At 46.4% G+C, this 15067-nt stretch overlaps 1 protein-coding gene across 23 annotated transcripts in view; it reads left to right on the forward strand.

Moving 5' to 3' along the window:
- The window catches only part of REEP1 (receptor accessory protein 1), a 97398-nt gene that overhangs the window by 40174 nt on the left and 42157 nt on the right, over positions 1 to 15067 (forward strand). For all 23 annotated transcript variants that reach the window (XM_070511838.1, XM_070511840.1, XM_070511830.1 and 20 more), the window contains exons 2-3: positions 5271 to 5343; positions 14392 to 14468. In XM_070511838.1, the coding sequence (XP_070367939.1) occupies positions 5271 to 5343; positions 14392 to 14468 (150 nt within the window). The remainder of the gene's footprint in view (positions 1 to 5270; positions 5344 to 14391; positions 14469 to 15067) is intronic.

Here is a 15067-nt window from a genome sequence, read left to right on the forward strand (position 1 = left end):
GCATCCACATTCGTGAAGAAAAAACCTGATAACCTAAAGATAGCGATTCTTCCCGAGTAAATCTGTAAATTCAGTGCAATTCCAATCAAAATACAGAAAGTTTTTCATGCAACTTGACAAGCTATCATGAAATCCATATAGAAAAACAAAGGGCCAAGAATAAGCAGGACAATTTTAAGAATATCAGGATTTATTATAAAGCTATGGAAATTAAGACACAGTGGTATAGGTGCGTGGTTAGATGGTAGACCAGAGGAACAGAATAGAGAGCTGAAATCATACCTGTACAAGTTGGAGAACTTTGTACATGACAGTTAGAACTGAAAATCAGTGGGAAAGGATTCAGTAAACACTACTGGGACAATTGGGCTCCATTCAGAAAAGAATAAAGTTGAATCCCTTACTCACAGCATACATAAATTCCAGGTGAATTAAAAACTAATAGTGAAAAAGCAAAAGTTAAAAACTTTTTTAAGAAAATATATATGTGATCAAGATTTCTTCATCAAGATATAAAAAATAAGCTATAATGGGAGCTGGCCCAGTGTCGTAGTGGTTAAGTTCACACGTGCTGCTTTGGTGGCCCGGGATTCACAGGTTCAGATTCCAGGCATGGACCTACACACTGCTCATCAAGCCACACTGTGGCAGCATCCCATATACAAAATAGAGGAAGATTGGCACAGATGTTAGCTCAGGGCCAATCTTCCTCACACACACATAAAAAAAGCTGTAAAAGAAAAGATTGATGTATTTGTCCATATAAAATTTGAAACTTCTGTACAACAGAAGGCACTACAAACAAAGTTAAAAGAATTTTCTATTGGGGAAAGATGTTTGCAATGCTTATGTCCAAGGAAGGATTTATACCCATAATTTACAAAGAATTCCTAAAAATCAGTAAGAGAGAGATAAACAACTTATTGGGGGGATATAAATAAACCAGTTAAGAAGCCCACATGACCAATAGGCATAAAAAGTTGCTTGACTTCACTTGTAATTGAGGAAATGCAAATTAAAATAAACAGGAGATACCATTTCACACCCATCAGACTGGCAAAAATTTTAAAATCAGACTATATCAGTTTGACAAGAATGGGGAGCATCAGAACCTTTTACACTGCAGGGAGTAGTAGAAACTTATACAGCCTCTCTGGCTAGTGGTGTTACATTAACTCCTGGAAGGTGCTGTACCCTTTTGAGCCAGCAGTTCCACACTATGCGTGTAGCCTAGAGGAAGGAGGAAGTCTCATATGTGCACAAGGAGACATGCATAAGAATGTTCATTACCGCCCTGTTTGCAATTGTGGAAAATTGTAAAGATCCTAAATATGCATCTATAGAATGAGTAAATAAATTGTGATATATTCACAAGGCCCCTAACTTGAAGAGAGGAGGAATGAAGGGCAAAGAAAGGAGAAATGCGGGCAGATAAATGGAGCCAGTAAGTTAAGGGTGGGGGCTTCAGGGTAGCAGTAAATGACAGTGGGGAGAAGGGAGGGCGGGCGCAGAGTTCTGAGGCTGTGAGGTGCAGCGTGAGGCTTCGTTCACAGGTAACTGGGAGAAGTGTGTTAGCACAGAGCCAGTCTCCTCTCCAGAGGATGGGCCTCAAGCCTTCACCTTCCCTCTCTTGAGCCAACCTTGGGCACTTAAGTAGCGCTGGATCCTCCTAAAGTATTTTACTGCTTTCCTCCTGACCTTCTGGAGAGAGTTGTGAGAATCTATCAGGTGGGTTAAGTTCCTTGGAGAGAGATCGCAATTGTTTGATCTTTATTCACTCAACAGACATTTGTCAAGCACCCACTTAGGCAGGGGCTGTAGCAGGCACCCCACTAATCACCCAGGACTGTGTGGTCTGGACGGGGAGACCCACTCAGCCAGCACGGGCAGCCCTGGGAGAAGAAAGAAGGCAGGCCCTGTTGTCAGGCTGCCCAGGTCCCCATCTCAGCTCTGCCCCTGGCTGTTGTGTCTCCTTGGGCCTCAGGGTCTAGTCTGTAAAAATGAAGTCATAAGAATTCTTATCCTTATGAGCGTGGAGAGGATTAAGGAAGAGAATGTCTAAGCCTGTAGAGCAGTGACTGGTGTTAGTGAGGACTCGGTGATATAAGTTATCTTTTTTTAATGTTTTTTTATTACTACTACTACATAAGGGCTGAAAGAGACTTAAAGAGTGTCAAGAAATTTCTGAGGGACAAGCAATCAAGATTCAGAAGAAGAGGCTTTTTTTGAGATGGGTCTTAAAGGATTAGTAGGACTTTATCACGAAAAAAAAGTTGTGGGGTTGTGGGAGGATCCTACAGAATTCAGCCAGAAGAAAGAGCAGGCAGGAAGTCACAGATTGTGAGCGAGCAAGCGTGGCTTATTGGGGGACAGCCGCTGGCTGTGAGATCCAGAAGCTGAGCGACGGTAGGCCCTAAGGCTGGGAGGGAAGTCATGTGGGGCCTGGGGAGAAGGGCCTTGCAAGGGGGCCTTGGTCTGAATGGATGTTAGTACCAAACCCCTTTGGCTTGGACCTGCTTCCTTTCTTTCTTTTCTCCAAAATAGATTTAGAAGAACTTGTCATTTTAATCCCATTTGCCTTGCCTCGGCAGTGGGATGCTGAGTGTGCTCTCTGACCTGCCAGGGTTATTGAGCTTTTAGAGGCTGAAGAGCAGACTTATCTTGCGTCCCTGTGCTGTCAGAGCGGGGCCAGGAAGGGGGATGCACTCCATGCCTGGAGTCCAGCAGAGGAGCATGGGCCCCCCAGTTCTGTGACCGCTCAGAGGGTGTCACTGCTCGTGGAGTCCACAGAGGAACTAAGCAAGGCTGTGGGGTCACGATGCACTTCCCACCTGTCTGTCTTCTGCCACTCGCATGCTGCCTCAGGGCAGGGGCTAGAAACCATCCTGGCACACGTGGCTAATAACCAGGACATCTGTGCCAAAGGAGCAGCGTGTTTATTTCTCCGGAGCCTGTGGCGTTGGCCCGAGGCTTTGCTGAATCAGCCCAGTGCCGTCTGGCATCCCCGTTACTGCTGAGACCTGAGTCCCAAGGTCGCGAGTGTCCCCTGGATAGCTCTGACTTTTGCTTCACTGCTCTCTGAAACTTCACACAGTGAGCACCACGTACTTATTAAGTACTTGCCAGGCCCTGGTGGGGTGCAGTTGTGAATGTGACTGACACCATCCTTGTCTTTGTGGAACATATAGCCTTGTGGGAGAGACATCGAATAAACCATTGCAGGTGTTCTGGATGATGGCTAAGAAGGGGAACATCCAGGAAGTGTGGCAGTGAGGAACTGGGGGAGGGACCCAATCCTTAGCAGAGTGACGAGGTCAGGAAAGGCCTCACGGAGGAAGATGACTCTCCCTGATATGTGAGAATGCCCAGGGGTGGGGTAGGGTGGAGCCGGCTTGTGACCAGACCCTGTGGGCAGACCTGGCTGCAGTGCTTATGGTAAAGCTGACCTCTGCTTGGTAAACTGCATCTGCACTGGGAGTTCTCTGTCCAAGCCGTAGCTTTGGGCTTCCTGAGTGTGGTGTCTCCTTGCAGAGACCCTGGAAGCTCTGTCTTTGGGGTTGTCACAGAAGTTGGCTCCTGTGGGGCCTGGGGCCTGGTGGCTCCCATACTCAATTGCTTGCACCTGAATTGATCCACACCTAGGGGTGACATCTGTCAGGTGAAAGGATTAACTCTTCCAGCTCTGATATTTTGTCCACGCGCTTAAAAATATCCCTGTTAACCGAGTGGTTAAGTTTGCGCGCTCTACTTCGGCAGACCAGGGTTTCACCAGTTCGGATCCTGGGTGCGAACACAGCACTGCTCATCAAGCCATGCTGAGGCGGCGTCCCACATGCCACAACTAGAAGGACCCACAGCTGAAATATATAACTATGTACTGGGGGGATTTGGGGAGAAAAAGCAAAAAAAAAAAAGATTGGCAACAGTTGTTAGCTCAGGTGCCAATCTTTAAAAAAAAAAAACCCCTGGGGGCTGGCCCCGTGGCCGAGTGGTTAAGTTCCCATCCTCCACTGCAGACGGCCCAGTGTTTCGTTGGTTTGAATCCTGGGCACGGACATGGCACTGCTCATCAAACCACGCTGAGGCAGCATCCCACATGCCACAACTAGAAGGACCCACAACGAAGAATATACAACTATGTACCGGGGGGCTTTGGGGAGAAAAAGGAAAAAAATAAAATCTTTAAAAAAAAAAAAAACCCCTTGAGAGCCTACTGTGTGGTTCATCCTGGGGACACATTGTTGAACAAAACAGATCCATTCTGTGCTCTGAAGGTGCTTACAGTCCAGTGGGGAGATGCTGTCAATCAAAGCATCACACAAAGAATTGTAAATGAGCACCCTGGTCACATGTATGTTGTGCTACAAGAGGGTAGTTGGGAGGTTTAATCTAGTCAGGAAGGTCAGGGAAGGCTTCCATGAAGTCATGATGGAGCTGGGATCTCATGGATGTGCAGGCATTAACAGACAAAGAAGCGGGAGGGAAGGTTCCAGAAGGAGAGGACAGCTCGGTCAGAGTCTTTGTAGGGGATAGTGCAAGGTAAAAAGAATGAGGGCTGGTAGAACTATGCCATGAGGTCCTTAGAGGCAGGGCTGAGAGTCCAATTATTTAATGACCTAGCGCAGCCCTTGGCATGAGTCAGTGAGTGCTGATGCCCAGTCATGCTGGTGACATAATTTTTGCTTCTTCATCTTAAGAGTGATGAGCAGGTTAATGCAGGGTGGGGATGTGTGTGGCAGGAGGAGGTGTTGGCTTGATTGGATTTACAATTTGAAAAGCTTATTCTGGCTGCAGGATGCTGAAATCAAGTCTGAGGGGAGTGAGTGGGAAGGGAGTTGGAGCGAAAGGTTTGGTGGAGAAGGAAGCGCGTGGTGTGGGTGGGCTTTGTAGAGCATCAGAGGGGATTTGCAGGAGGGAGGAAGGTTTGGCTTTTAATTTCAGGGGTCTCGGCTGCTCAGCTTGCTTTCCGTCCTTACCCCCTACTCCACCATTTTTCGCTTCCATGACCTCAAACCACCCTTCCATGCTGCCAAACTACAGATTGAAGGAAGGTGGGTGTGGAGCTGTAACAGGAGAAGGAGACACAGGTTCCTAAGCACATCCCAGCCATGAGCAGAAACCTTGAGGGCATTTGTAAAAATAAATCAAGCCCCACAGCAGCATTTTCGGTAGCTTGGAGAACTGCTCCTGGTATAAAAGACAGACATCTTCCTTCAAATAGGATGAATGAAAATCACGTTTCTCTTTTCTTCTCTTGCTCTTCCCTCCAGGCTTATATTTGGCACCCTTTACCCTGCATATTATTCCTACAAGGCTGTGAAATCAAAGGACATTAAAGAATATGTAAGTACCACTTTGGGGGTGCTAATGGGGTGAGGCGGGGGAAGCTGGGTATGAAGTGGAGGGAGAAGGCGGGAGCCCTCTTTGGTGTGGGCACCGGTAGCGGGAATCCCTTCTTGTCATGAGACGTGCCTGGGGTGACCCAGGAGTCCTCTTGCCTGTCTAGACCTTGTCTTTAGAACTAGAGTGCGGAAGTGAGGAAGGCCGGGGGGTACAGGGAGAGGAAGTGGCACCTGGAATCGGAGGCCCCCTAGTCTGCCACATGCCACTGTACGGCCTTGGATCAGTGGCGTCACCTCTCTGAGCCTCAGTTTTCTCGTCTGGAAAACACTGTGTAGACCGTAAAGCGCCATGACTGGGAGACAGTCTGGCCTCGGGGGCAGGAACGCGGGTCCTCGAGTCCAGCAGACCTGGGGCAGCTTCTGGCTCTGATTCCGGTTCTGTGATTCGAGCACGCTGTGATCTAAGCCCTGTTGCTTTATGAGCTTGTAGAGGGCAGGAGCTGTTCGTCATCCCATGACTGTTTCCCACAGCACCGAGCACAGGGCTGAGCACGGGGGAAGGGACTCTGGAGTGCTTCCTGGCTGGAGGATCGCATCCCTGCTTGGGGATTCGGGCGCTGCAGTTACAGCCCTAGACATGCTGGGCACCTCTAGGCCGGAGAGCCATCAGACCACCCCCAACTGACAAAGCCCTGCGGGGTGGGTGGTGAGGAAAGGGTGGCCCTTCCCCCGTGGGACAGAGACCCCAGTCAAAGTACAAAAGATGTGGATTTTGTCTTCAAAAGACTGAAGTCAGGCCCTGGCTCTGACGTCTGATTAATCAATGCTGGACAAGAAGCTGCACTTACAAGAGCCTTGCTGCCCTGATCTGAGCCGAGGGTGGACAGCAGCAATCTGAGCCCCTGGTGTTGTGAGGAACAAAGGGTCTTTGCTTTCTCTCTTTCACTCAAAAGATGTCACTTGGCAAGTTTGGCACAGGTAAAGAAATAATTCAAAGTGGGTTCGGAAAATCATTACTTTCTTTCTCAGATTTCCCGGGATGTGTTCATGACCAAACCAGCCACCCCCAGATAAAGTCAGCCAACCAGAACTCACGCCCCACTCTCTGGTTTCCCAGAGCCGCTCACCTCAGCTTGCATTCGCTGCTAAGCAGGGGATCCAGCCCGGCGTGTTCTCCTCTGGAGACTGGGTCCCGGGTATATGCGCGAGAATCTCAGCGCGTGGACTATAAATAGCTTTGGTTCTCAATTGACTTGGCACAAGAGTAAAGCATGAGGCAGCCTCTTCGGGGTCTCCCGTTCCCCGACCCCTTCCAGCCTAGGGCGCAGGAAGCTGTGCCAGGGAAGGAGGCAAAACTGGGGTCGCGGAGGTTCAAGGTCTGATCTTCCGCTTTGCAGGGGTAGAAACTTAATTTTGTCGGCTCATCTGGGAGAGATCAAACCCCGGTAAATTGTTTCACTCTGACTGAACTCACCGGAGCCTGGTTTATGACTAGAATGGCAATTCATTAATTGAGAGTGAAAAGTGTAACTGACAAGCAGAGCAGCTGTTTGTGTTGGCTGGTGAGCACGTGCTTTTGCCAGTAGGGAAAGCTTAAGAGTGAAGATAGGTTTCTTGGTAAAAACGGAATTGGAAAAAAAGAGCCCAGTAGTATTAGGGAAGACCTGCTCCTTTTCCTGCACTTGCTCACACACACTCACACACCCTCTCACATATGCTGTCTCACACGCCCAGTCACACTTACTTCTTTCCCTCCTTTTGACCAATAGACCCATTTGTTCAAGAGAGAAACCTGGGAATTTCCTTCGACTCCTGCCTCTCCTTCACCACCCAACCCCATACACACCCCCAGTGAGCGACTACATCCCTTCATCTTTATCCTCCTAATAATCTTTCAAACCAGGTCTCTCCTCTGCTGCTGCTCCCTTAAATGAAGTTCTCATCATTTCTTCCTGGAATGTTGCAGTGGCCTCCTCTGTTGATTTCTTCCTGCCACTGTAATGAATTACCATGAACTGAGTGACTTAAAATGACACAAATTCACTACCTCACAGTTCTGGAGGTCAGAAGCACGATGGGTCTCACTGGGCTAAAATCGAGCAGGCTGTGCTCCTTGTGGAGGCTGCAGGGGAGAACCCATTTCCTTGCCTTTTCCAGTTCCTAGAAAGCACCTGCCTTCCTCGGCTCATGCCCCTTCCTCCACCTTCAGAGCAGCAACCTTGCATCTCTGACCATTCTTCCGTAGTCCTGTCCCCGTCTGACCACAGCCCGGGAGGTTCTCCGCTTTTAAGGATCCGTGTGGTTACACTGGGCCCGCCTGGATAATCCAGGACAATCTTCCCATCTGAAAGTCCTTGACTACTTAATGCCACAGAGTCCCATTTCCCATATGAGGCAACATATTCACAGGTTCTGGAGACTAGGACAAGGACATTTTTGGGGGCCATTCGGCCTGCCATACAACTTAACTGGTTCCCTTGCCTACTGTCTCTCATCTCACACTCTGTGTCCACATAACTTCTAGAAGCCTTTTTAAAATGGAAACCTATTCATTTTATTTCCTCTGGATCCTTTAATAGCTGCTTATCACCTGCAAGATCGAGTCCAGACTCCATTATACAGTGCTTGACACCCTTCCTGATCTTGCTTCTTCCTACTTTCCAGCCACTTCTCTACAAGCATTCTCTGCTCTTGATCTCGGTACCCAAAGAGTGGTCTGTGGACCAGCATTATCAACAGCACCTGGGAGCTTGTTAGAAATGAAGACTCGCAAGCCCTACCCACACCTCCTAAATAAAAATCAGCATTTTTAACAAGATCTGCAATTTGAGAAACACTGCTCTTAACATTTAGAGCTTCTTATGTCTTTCAAAACATACTGCACTAGTCAAGGTTTTTGGATGAAAACTTAAACAGAAAGGAATTTATGGGAACTCATAGAATTAACTAGAAGGCTAGAGAAAGATAGTCAGAAATTGGGGAGGATCTGAGAAGCCTGGGTGGTAGTGACAGCCAAGCTCATGTCACAGGACAGGTCTGGTTAGGAAGCTGCTGCCGATGTTACCACCATGGACATGGGCTGCTAGCTGCCCATGCCTTTGGAACATTCCCTGTGTCCTGGATAGGGGCACTTGAATTTTCCAAGCCTAGATAACAGGCCTTGCCTCCCACAAAGACCCTCATGCTGGGACACTCTCCCAAATGAGAAGGCTTTGGATGCTGGTAGTAAAAAATATATATATGACATAGATAAAAATATAAAATAAAATTAAAATATAAAACAATATAAAATATTAAAATATAATATATAATACATAATATACATAAATACATAACTATAATACATATATTTATGCATGGGTATATATATATATATATATTTATATCTATAAACCTATATATCCATTACTTACTTCTTTGGCTGCTCAAGGTCCACAGCTTTTATCCAGATTTTGGACTTTAAAAAACCTCCAACAAGAATTCTCTACAACCCATTTACTTGCCAAATCCAAATTTCTTCAGCTGAGTCGAGCTCCAGGTCCAGTATCTCTGGCAAGTCCTCTCCTCCTCTGGCTCTGACAGGATCCAACCTTAATATTCAACGCTCTGAAAATTAAATTATGAAGTGAGCCATCACTGATATACTCTATATACTATATTAGGGGAGAAAATTACTTAAGATATTTAACTCTACACATAAGGAACCCCACTCACTATGGGTAGAAGCTACAGTCCTTAGTCATGTAAGTGATCATAAGTTCATAGCTGGTGTTTATGTCTTTTGTGAAAAGATAATTTTTTTAAAAGGGTAAAACCATGACTTTTGTACAAATATAAAATTAACATGGTCACAAATTTTACTTAACTCATTATAATGAAGGAACCAATAAGGTGCTAAAAAAACAGTTCAAGGAAACTCCAAAGAACAGACACATATAAGAAATCAGGAATGATGAAATGAATTTGTTATGAATAGCTCTTCATTTGAAATGAAGAGATATTCATCTGACTTCTTGGGAGGGTGGGGAGATCAATTGTACCTCCACTGGACAAAATTCACTTGCATTGCAATCAGTTTTCTATAACTTACAAAGTTGTAAAATAGCTCAAAGACATTGACGAACAAGACACCTGTAGAATCAAGGTAATTCAGATGGATGCTCATCCCTCAGGACCTAGCATCCCACGGATCCCCTTTCCAAAGTCTTTCACAATTTTGCCCCTCTTTCCTCTTCTCCCGTCCAGTGCATGCTCCCTTGGCCTTCAGTTAGAGCTTTAGAGAGTGGGGTTCCTTATGCAAGGGTGTGGCCCAAGTCTTCATTCCTGAGGAATCTGAGGCTTTAGTAATCTTGTCTGTAGGGTTGTAGTAGTGATCTGTTGACTTTTCTCTCCCAACAAGACAGGACTGGGAGATTGCCCCAGAGGATCCTTAACTTCCTGCTATTTCGTATAGCAGCAAACCTGGTTCCCCTTGATAATCAGGATCAGTCACCCCATCAAAGCCCATAAGTCCCTTTATTATCTATTTCCTAGTGGTATGGTGGTCCCAAAATGGCCAGGTGACAGTCTAGTCTCTGCTTCTACTTCACTGGAACCATTTTGGATCCCTGGTGGACCTATCTATCCCTCAGCTTCTGAAATTAAGAAGCAGAGCTCAGAAGTTTGGGATTGAGAAGCAAAACTGTTGTGAGTCAGTTAGACCAGTGATTCTCAAACTTTAACATGCATATGAACGAACACTGGATTTCATTAAAATGCGGATTCCGATCCATTAGGTCTGGGGTGAGGCCTGGGATTCTGCATTTCTAACAAGCTCCTAAATGATTCTGATGGTGCTGGTCAAGCACAGGCCACACATCTGTATTCTATGAGTCCATTCACATCATTCCAAAATGTGATCACACTTCAACAACAAGCTCTTGTCCCTTCAAAGTACCTCAACATCTGGCCAAATCCTTACCTGGTGACTTGTTTTAGTCAGGTATGGTGAGGCATGCAGACACAGAAATGACTGCCATGAAGGAACAAGCTTTTACTCACAGTTCCCTAGAAGTAGGAGGCACAGCGTGCCATGCAGGGCCACCTGGGGTGGCACCGGGGCTGTCAGGGGTCAGAGGGAGAGCAAGTGGGAAGCACGGGCAACAACCTTTATTGTGGTCTCTGCAGAGAAGTCAAGGTGAGGCAGAGTAAGCAGGGTTAGGATTGGCTCCTTTGAATAGTTTCAGGAGGCTCTGGAGTGTGGGGGCTGCCCCTGCTTGTCTGGTACCTGGCCCTGGGGTGATTAGAGCAGGAGAATATTGGCTCAACCTGGGAAAGCTCCAAAAGGGAGGTAGTTTGGAGTATGGGCTCTGGATTGGTCACTTTGCATATGAAAGGTCCCCTGGGGCAAGTCTTTTGCTATCCCTAAGAATTGGCTAGTCCTGGGAGGGGCAGTCTCTCCCTAGTCAGTGAGGCCCCAGATGCCAGAGCATCAAGAATACAGAAAATAAGAAAATACACAGTTGGTATACCTGATGACAGTGTAAACCCATTACCTCAGGATCTTTCTTCTTCCCGGTTAAGCGCTCTGCTCAAAGTTCTGCCTGCAGGGAAATTTCACTTCCCCGCTTCCTCGGGGCCACCGCTGACTATATAGCTGTCCACTATGAGTTCGTGCCAGCAGATGGTGCAGACTTATCTATAAACCAGGCTCAGACTTTTTCTTTCTCAGTCATTTGGCAGAGGGAATTCCTGTGAGGCTGAAGCAGAGCCCAAATGCAAGAGGAAGTATGAAAGGCTCAAGAAATATTAGTGTGACTGGTGAAGGGTGAGTGTGTAGGTGGGCTGTGGCTAAAGAGCTGGCTAAGCCTGCTACCTCCACAGCCCATGGGGGAGGCTGCCAGGAGCCCTGGGGGCAGAGTGTGATGGGCCCTGGGGTCTCAGCCTACCTTTGTGGCTCATGGAAGGTCTCCAGGCTCTGCTTCCCACCCTCTTGCTGTGACCTAGGGTCACAGCTTCTCTCCTTACTCCTGGATCCTGCCCCTGTTCAGTCTAGAGGGATTCCCCAGTCCTGCTGTCAACTGTCCATTCCAGAATTGCTCTAGTCATTACCTCTCAAATGAGCCATAGTTCCCTCTCTCTATTCTGGATGCTGCCCGCCCAGGCTCCTCCTCATCTTGCAGGGAGTTTTGGATAGAATCTCTTGAACCTGGAAAGTTCTATTTCAAACCTTGGAAAAAATAACCTTCATTTGGTTTTTCTGCAGCATGATGGGGAAAACCATTTCCTGGTAATTTATTTATGGTTTCCGTCTCTGCGTCACCAGTATTCCATTTACCTTGTTAGGCTCAGTGAGTCATTCTCAGGCCCTTCTTCCTGCACGAAAGTATTTTCAAGTGAGGAGTACAGGATGGAAACTTCTTTAGGCTAACACTTCAAGCTCCCTCTCTGCCATGGCTCCCTCATCTTTGTCCGTAGCCCCAGTCTGCCTCCTGAGATTTGGTCTTACCTTTCTGGAGGCCTTGGGTATTCTTGGATGTCCTCCTGGACCCTGAGACTGCCCTCAGCTTCATGGATCTCAACCTCTTCTCTCTAAACTGCCTCTGTCTTTAGTTTCTTGTGGTGTGAATGGCTCCATATCCCACCACACCCGGACTTCAACAGGCCCCTTTCCTCCTATGCTATCCATTCAGCAGGCACTCATGTGGAGCATCTGTTACCTTGCAAGCTAATTTGTCTTTTCTTCTCAAAAAGCCACCTAGACCAGTATTTCCCAGAGTATATTCCTTCTCAACCTTTTTGAAACCATCCTTTCTTTCCCATTCACAATGCCACCATTCTAATCCAGTCATTCAAAACATATTCATTGAATACCCACTGTGTACCAGGAACTGTTTTGGGTACTAGAGATAAAATGATGTGCAAGAACAACTCATCTCCACTCTCAGGGAACTTACAATCTAGTAAGAAAATCATAGAAATAAACAGGTACTTTCAAAGCAGAGTGATAAGTGTTATGAGAGGGAGCATGTATGACACTGTTGGGGGAAGAAGGGAGAGCACACTTACCCAAACTTTGGATACCTTCTGGAGGAAATGACATTTAGGCTGAGATGCGAGGGCTGAAATCTGGAGACAAAAGAAGATGCGCTGTTCAGGGAACTGAAAGAGGTTCATTATAACTGGAGTGAAAAATTCAAGAAAGGAGGAGAGCTTTTATAGAGATAATTAGGGTCCAGTTCATGCAAGAACTTGTAAGCCAATTTAAGGAACTTGGGCTTTTTCTTAACAACCATAAGCAACTATTGAAAACCTTAAGCTAGGAAGCAGAATCATCACATTTGGATTTAAGAAGATCGTTATGACTGGAATATGGAGGAAAGATTGGGAAGTACGCTCCGCAGTGGAAACCCAGTGAGAGCAGTATGGATGTAATGGGTGCAGCGCACTGAGTAAGTGGGGGTGAGGAAGTAGATGCTGACGTATAGCTGACTCACTGGAGAAGTTTGTGACCTAAGGGTTGTGTCAAGGAAGGGATTTTTGTTGTTGTTGTTGTCGTCCTTTGTTTTAATTGAAGATATTAGAGTATAGTTTGAATACTAAAAAGAAAAAGCCTGTAGAGAGGGAATTCAGGCTCCTGGCTGTGTATCTGGATACCAGTGTTGGGAACTCCTGGATCCTGGGCCTTAGCATGCCGTGGGCTTTACAACTGGACAAGACCTTGTCTGCCTCCTGCTGAGGAGCCTGTTCTGCTGATGATAAACTTGGCAGTGGATGGAAATTCCCGAGTGTTTACCAAGCTCCTCTAACTTGGCGGGACTTGAACTCCAAACCCTGTTTCTCCTACAGTGGGAAGAAGCTGAATCTCTGCTCAACTCTCTCAGCTTTAGAGCTGTCTTTTTCACTCAGCCACCTTGGAGGATTACCTGATTTTGTGCAGTTCAGGGACCAGCCAAGGGTCTGAAGGAATTTTGTGTGTGAATTTGAGGGCCTGCCTCCTTATGGTTTCCCTCTTTCTGGGGTGTTTTTCCTCGCAATTTCCAGCATCTCTAGCAGTCTCATACTTCATTCTCCAATTCCTCAGGCACATAAGACTGTGAGTTTCTTCTTGAGCTCTGTCTGCCCGATGATTTGCAGGCTGGGAGTGTCCCCAGCACATCTTGGTGTGGTTCCCTTATTTCAAGACCTGAATCCCTTCTAGTTTCTGCCAGCTTTTGATAGCTTTCTTAGTACCTTCAAACAGTTGTTTTTAAATGTTTTGTTCAGAGTTTATTATTATTAGTGGCAGGAAGGTTGGTCCAATATAAACTGCTCCACCATTACCAGAAGCCAGAAGGAGCAGACTAAGGAATTTGGACTTTATTCTGCAGGCTGGAAGATTTTAAACTGGGGAGCAGTCTGATGAGTTTTTGCTTTTGGGAGATCAGGATGACGTTAGTTTTTATGATGGGTTGGTGAGGGGAGAGCCAAGAGACAGGGGAGCAGGACACTCTTAAGTAGTTCAGGAGAAAGGAGATGAAGCCCTCAACTGGGGAGAGAGGCAGTGAAAATGGAAAAGCATAGTCGCGTGGGAGATATTTTTTAAAAGATCCAGTTTCTGTGAGGGGCTGTGGGACTTTCCAATGGGAAACGGTTCTTAAGTGACTAGTGAAGATTACCACCATTCCATCCCAGAGAGTCTGGCCTGGTTAAAATTCATTCCAGGGGGTCTCTGTGAAGGCCTGGAGACTTACTCCCCTGGTTGTGTCGTGGAATAATGACCTGACTGGATCCTGAGTCACTCCTGGTCTGCAGGTCTCCCTAGACCACCTGAGAGCTATTGAAGGTCACCCAGGGTCTACTTTGACCTTGAGCCTGGGTCAGTTGTGGAAATAGCCTGTTTACCTCTAGCCCCAAGGTTTGGGGTTTAACGGGACATGAGCTGGGGAGGGAGAGGGGGAAGGGATTGCCAGTGCGGGATACACCGCCTGGCTTGCCTCAGCATCCACTGTCTGGGCCTGTTCCTCTTGACGTTGGATAGCCCTTTCTTCTGGACCTTTCCTACCACCTGTGTTGTTTTCCCTTTCAACAGGTCAAATGGATGATGTACTGGATTATATTTGCACTTTTCACCACAGCAGAGACATTCACCGACATCTTCCTTTGTTGGTAAGTACTTCAGGAATTGGGACATTTCAAGGGAAGATGTTGTCTGCTGTCAGGGGAGAGATAGGAAAGGTCTGAAAGCAGTCTCAAACCTTACTTCAGAGCAGAGGAGCAGGTGCTGGGATGTTAAGTGGAACATTCTTAATAAATTAGTCTATAAAGTTGTTCTTCAAGTAAATATTTATTGAATGACCTTGTAAAAGCAGATATTGTTCTTATAGTATAAGGATATGATGATGGATAAGATGAACACCGTTCCTCAATTAATGGAGTTGGTAAAGAAGCATTCATGTGTTTAAAAAAAAAAAAGGAAAGGAAGAGATAGTACACAAAAGTGTGAGATAAAACTGTTTCCTTCCCATGCCATTCACTCTCACCACAACTATTATTCATAGTTGTATATACTTTGAAAAAATTTTTGTGTGTGTATGTACACACATGTACACATTTTTTCTTTTGTTTTTTAGTTCATAATAGTTTACATCATTGTGAAATTTCAGTTGTACATTATTTGTTGTCCGTCACTGTATGCGTGCTCCCCTTCACCCCCCTGTGCTCAGCCTCCACCTCCCTTCCCCAGAACCACTGAACTGTTCTCTTTG

Source organism: Equus asinus, chromosome 6, assembly GCF_041296235.1.
Source record: "Equus asinus isolate D_3611 breed Donkey chromosome 6, EquAss-T2T_v2, whole genome shotgun sequence".
Classification (NCBI taxonomy): Eukaryota; Metazoa; Chordata; class Mammalia; order Perissodactyla; family Equidae; genus Equus; species Equus asinus.